The following is a 6,000-nucleotide window of genomic DNA, read 5'->3' on the forward strand; positions in this document are numbered from 1 at the left end:
GATTTTAGTGAGGAGCGATTGGCCGTTTTTTCCCCTTTCTTTTATGTCCGAGGCCGACTGCAGTTGCTGTTCTTACCTGGAAAAACTGGATTGACAAAACGTCAGTAAATACAAGGGATGGTAAGAATGAAAGGAAAAACAAGAGTGAAGGAGTTTCCTTGCCTTTAAGTCTGAGATGGTTAAAGGAGCTCGAAGCGAGGAGGGGAAATCAGCCCGGTACTGGAGAGCTTGAGGGATTGCAACCTTTTCAGCAGAACAGCTTGTGAGGTCAATGAGTATGCCTCCACATTATCTACTCTTACACTCTCTGTCACTTCGGACATTTCTATTTTGTAACTTATTCTGGATAAAACATACAAGGGTTCATATTTTAGTAGGATTGTTAATGTCTCCCAGAGAGGTCTTGTTTTCCCTTCAAATAAGTGCTTTCCAATGAATGAGTTTATTTGCAAGAGGCTTCCTATTCTGTCTCCAAGATACCTTTTCCTCATTTGCAAGACCGGCAAGAAATATCCGACTTTTTTATAAATGTCAGTGGAGGAAAATCAGAAATATTTAGAATCAGAATTTCATTCCACATCCACTGCTGCTGGAACATGACAGTTTTGTTAAGGGCCATGTGAAGCGTGTGGAACTCTTCACAAAAGCTGACTTGGACTAGCGTAGGAATTCAAAGAAGACCGTGGTTTTATTCTTACCTGTGAATTTTTCCTCTCGTATTCTTGGGTAAAGAGGTTGGCTTTACCTTCTCTGGACCTGAAGTGTTTCCCTGAACCTTCTCATGTGGGCATAATTTGTGCCACTATTGCTGGGGTTTCCCCAAGGTACTGGAATAGATCAATGGATCATATGTCCCTCCTGCTTCAAAGGGGAGCAGTCAGGTGGCGAATGGGTGAAATTCTAATGATTCTCCCTCCTGCCCACTCTCCTGGCTTTTTTGCTCTGTGAAATCCATCCTATTGGATAGGGAAATTAATTCCAGCTTCTACTCTTACCTGTCCACCTCAGTTGTCGAGGAACCTTGGGTAAGTCATTTAACATGCCAGAAATGGGGCAGGACATGGTTTTTTTTTAAGTATATTGATTGAATGTGTTGCTATTGAATAGAAAGACTAAGTTTGTTCTGGTTATCTCCTAAGATTGTTTAAGACTAAAATGAGTCAATAAATGAGTGTTTTGAATGCTTCCCACCCCTTACCCTCTGCAAATATATGTGTATTTTAAATACTTATTTTTATGTATTATATATAATTATATATATATATAAATTCATAAGTATACTGATATATTATTCATAAATTATTATGCGAATTATATATATGTATCAATAGCATGCCAATAAAGTATAAGTATACTGATATATTATTCATAAATTATTATGTAAATTATATATATGTATCAATAGTATGCCAATAAAATATTGGGTGTATATACCCCCTGCAAATATGTACTTCTATAAAGTTCTATCAATATTGATGTTGATGTCAATTATATTTATGTCAATTAATATCACTATTGATATTTACAGCAATATATCTATCTAGATCTAGATCTAGATCTACCGATAAAAGTTGGGTGTATTTTTTTTAACTGGACAAGTTGTGTTTGAATCAGGTAGTCTTGAATTGGATGACTGAGTTGATGACACTTGGCAAAGGGTGTCTCTAACCTAGCTTGGGTTTCTTGCAGATTCAAACTCAGATGACTTTGACCCTGCTTCCACCAAGAGCAAGTATGACTCTCTGGATTTTGATAGTTTACTGAAAGAAGCTCAGAGAAGCTTGCGCAGGTAACATGTTCCCTGGCCGAAGATGACAGAGGGACGGTGAATACCTCGCGGGACAGCGCGTCCTTCCCTAACGGACTATTGCAAGTCATTCTTAGGAATTTCTCCTACTTTACACTCTCTGTATAAAAACAAAACAAAACAACAACAATACAACAAGAACAACAACAACAATGGTTTACATGAACACAGCTGCTGAAGAGGCAAGAGACAGGAAGGATATCCAGTAAGCACGTTTATTCATGGGTGTCAGCTTTGCTTTCCCTGGAGTCTCTTGGTGACGGAGTGTGTGTGTGTGTGTGTGTGTGTGTGTGTGTGTGTGTGTGTGTTTGCGCGCGCGGGTGTGTGCGCGGCTGCGGGTGTGTGGGCGTGGGTGTGCGCGCATGCGCACGGCTGGTGTGGGGGAAGTCTGTGTGTACAGGTGGGGACTGGGGGCACGTGACCAGAGTGTGCCCGGGGCGAATCGCTTCAAATGGCAGCAGTTCCATGAAGACGCACGTAAAACCTAGAACTTCAAAATGTTCATACTCTATTCAAAAAGAAAAAAAAAAAAAGCATAAATTCAAAAGGAAAGCAAACTAACCAACCGACCACAAACCACCCTAAAATGACAGCCACTGATGTCTGGGCATCAACCTCCGTACTCTGTTTTTTAAGAAAGTGCAAAATCAACTTGAAGCAAGCTTTCTCTCGTAATGTAATGGTTATCTGACAATCCCGAAGAAACCACAGTTTCGGTAGAACTAATATCCTTTCTCTCTCTCTCTCTCTCTCTCTCTCTCTCTCTCTCTCTCCCCCCCCCCCCCGTCCCCTCCCCCTGTCTCTCCTCCCTCCCTCCTCCTTTCTCCCTCTCTTTCTTTTTCTTCTCTTTTTCCTTTTGCCATGGAGTCTGGGTGGGAGAGGATACTGCGGGCGCCAGAATGCTAAACTTTCCTAACATTTTGAAGTTTCTGTAGTTCATCCTCTATCCTGACACCCATGTAAATGTCCCACATGTTGATCTTCCACTGCAAATTTCAAAAGCCTCGTAAACGGTCGAGCGCGCGGCTTATTCAGTGGTTCTTTCTGAGGAGCGGGCACGGTGTTACATTACTGATGAGAGTTGGGTAGAACTCTCTGGTATGTGTTCAGATAGTGTCACTGCTACATTCTCTGATGTAGTGAAGTATTTACAGATGTTAAATGGAGTATTTTTATTTTGTGTGCATACTATACAACGATGTTCTTTTTTGTTACAGCTATGCACTGTAAATGCAGCCTTCTTTTCAAAACTGCTAAATTTTTCTTAATCAAGAATATTCAAATGTAATTACGAGGTGATACAATTATTGTACACTAACATATTTAGAAGCTGAACTTACTGCTTATATATATTTGATTGTAAAAAACAAAAAAGACAGTGTGTGTGTCCGTCAAGTGCAACAACAAAATGATGCTTTACGCACATCCATCCCTTCTTACGTGAGCGTCAATCTGAGCATCTTGTCAAGAAATATCCCAGCGCCCCCTAAAGGTATTAACCACTTACGCGATATTTTTCCACATTTTCTTGTTGCTTGTTTTCCTTTGAAGTTTTATACACTGGATTTGTTAGGGGAATGAAATTTTCTCATCTAAAATTTTTCTAGGAGATAATCATGATTTTATGTAAAGTCTCTCAATGGGTAACCATTAAGAAATGTTTTTATTTTCTCTATCAACAGTAGTTTTGAAACTAGAGGTCAGAAATCTTTTTAAAATGCTGTTTCGTTTTAATTTTTGTGATTTTAATTTGATACAAAATGCTGAGGTAATAATTACAGTATGATTTTTACAATAATTAATGTGTGTCTGAAGACTATTCTTGAAGCCAGTATCTCTCTCCCTTGGCAGAGTATGATGATGGTATTTATCTGTATTTTTTACAGTTACGCATCCTGTATAAATACTGATGTTTCATTCCTTTGTTTACTAAAGAGACATATTTATCAGTTGCAGATAGCCTATTTATTATAAATTATGAGGGGATGAAAATAATAAAGCCAGTGGAAATTTTCTACCTAGGATGCATGGCGACTGTCAGGTTGCAGTTGAAATGTTTCATTTGGAAAATTCAGCTTTTGCAGAAGCGGTGTCTCTACTTGCACTAGCTTGGCCTCTCACGTGACCATGATGTTGTTCTTGATGACATTGCTTCTGCTAAATTCAATAAAAACTTCAGAAAAACCTCCATTTTGAGCATCAGGATTTCATCCGAGTGCGGAGCCCCTGGAAAGGAAGTCAGGAAAGTTTGGAGTGTGTATTCAAGTTTCTAAATTGAGATTCGATTACAGTTTGGCCGACATGACTTTTCTGGAAGACGTGATACACCTACTACTTAATCGTTCTTTTCCTTTCTCTCGCCCAACACAATCTTAGAGAACGGATTTCACCCCCAGGCCAATGCAGCTAATTTTGATAGCTGTATTCATTTATCACCAGCATATTGTGTTCTGAGTGAATCCACTGTCTGTCCTGTCGGATGCTTGCTTGATTTTTTGGCTTCTTATTTCTAAGTAGATAGAAAGCAATAAAAAAAAAAATATGAAATCAAAGAACTTGTTCACAGGTTCTGCGTTACGGCAGTAACACATCTTTAATCCGCCTAATTCTTGTTGTTCTGTAGGTTAAATGCAGATATTTTAACTCTGTGTGAACGCCAAACTAAAGTTTACAGTCTTTCTTTCGGAATTTTGAGTATCTTCTGTTGTAGAATAATAATAATAAAAAAAAAGACTATTAAGAGCAATAAATTATTTTTAAGAAATCAATATTTAGTAAATCATATTATGTGTTCAAGGACCAGATGCGTTCTCTATTTTGCCTTTAAATTTTTGTGATCCAATTTTAAATACATTCTCCTTTTTGCCCTGGATTGTTGACATGAGTCAAATACTTGGTTTCTTTTCTTACTTTTCAAAAAGACAACACTGCAGATTTCACGTTGAGGCTTAATTTATCCCCACTCTGGCCTGACAAATATTGTTACCGTGAAGATAGTTTTCCTCCACGGACTTCAAATTGCATCTAAAATTAGTGCAAAAAAGAGAATCACTAAACCGTCCGAGTAGAGCTTTTTGTATCTTATGCAGACCCTGTGGGTAGGCCATCAAAACGTAAACTGTGTTCCTCTTACTTTTATTTGTAATTTTTTTTTGGAGAGAATCTTTCCAATGAACACATGCACACCATCATCACTGGAGGCAAATCTCAGCATAGATCTGTAGGATTTTTAGATGACCGCAGGCCATTGCCTTCTTGCTGTGGTAAGTACCACATCTACAGTTTTGGGAACCGAACCGGTGCTTTAGAGATGTGGGCTTTTTTTTCTTCCTTTTTTTTTTTTTTTAAAGAGATGTAGCAGAATAATTCTTCCAGTGCAACCAAATCAATTTTTGCTAAACGACTCCGAGAACAACGCGGTTGGGCTGTCAGCATTCAAAGCAGCAGAGAGGGAACTTTGCACTATTGGGGTGTGTGGTTGGGTCAGTTGAAAAAAGGAAACCTTTTCATGCCTTTAGATGTGAGCTTACAGTAGGTAATGATTATGTGTCCTTTTTCGATGGCTGTAACGAGAACTTCAATCGCTGTAGTCTAAGACCTGATCTATAGATGACCTAGAATAGCCATGTAATATAATGTGATGATTCTAAATTTGTACCTATGTGACAGACATTTTCAATAATGTGAACTGCTGATTTGATGGAGCTAGTTTAAGATTTGTAGGTGAAAGTGTAACACTGTTGGTTGAACTATGCTGAAGAGGGTAAGTGAGCGATTAGTTCAGCCCTTGCCGGGCTTTTTTTTTTTTTTTTCTTTCTTTCTTTTTTTTTTTTTTTCTTTTTTCCACCTGCCGATTCTACATGTATTGTTGTGGTTTTATTCATTGTATGAAAATTCCTGTGATTTTTTTTTAAATGTGCAGTACACATCAGCCTCACTGAGCTAATAAAGGGAAACGAATGTTTCAAATCTACTTCTGCTTTTCTTATTTATTGTAACCAAACTCCTGGCATGTTTCTCAGATCGGTACCCATTACTCGCTTATTATTATTCTATTTCCTCTCTGGATCTCCCTCCCTTTCTCCCCGCTTTTCCATATTCATGGATGGATTTCAGCTGTACGGTAACGTAGACCTTCTGTGTTTTACCTTCTCTTCTTTCAAGTGGCAGAGGCAGAAGTGCTTTCTATCACG

General features: G+C 38.5%; 1 protein-coding gene across 1 annotated transcript in view; it reads left to right on the forward strand.

Annotated features, from left to right (window-relative positions):
* PPARGC1A (PPARG coactivator 1 alpha) overlaps positions 1 to 5,780 on the forward strand; it is a 301,432-nt gene extending 295,652 nt beyond the window's left edge. Inside the window, 1 exon segment of the mRNA XM_053901642.1 lies at positions 1,690 to 5,780. Within this exon segment, the coding sequence (XP_053757617.1) occupies positions 1,690 to 1,793 (104 nt within the window). The 3' untranslated portion in view covers positions 1,794 to 5,780.
* The last annotated feature ends 220 nt before the right edge of the window (positions 5,781 to 6,000 follow it).

Source organism: Panthera pardus, unplaced genomic scaffold, assembly GCF_024362965.1.
Source record: "Panthera pardus isolate Hobbes unplaced genomic scaffold, ASM2436296v1 HiC_scaffold_13, whole genome shotgun sequence".
In the NCBI taxonomy this organism is placed as follows: Eukaryota; Metazoa; Chordata; class Mammalia; order Carnivora; family Felidae; genus Panthera; species Panthera pardus.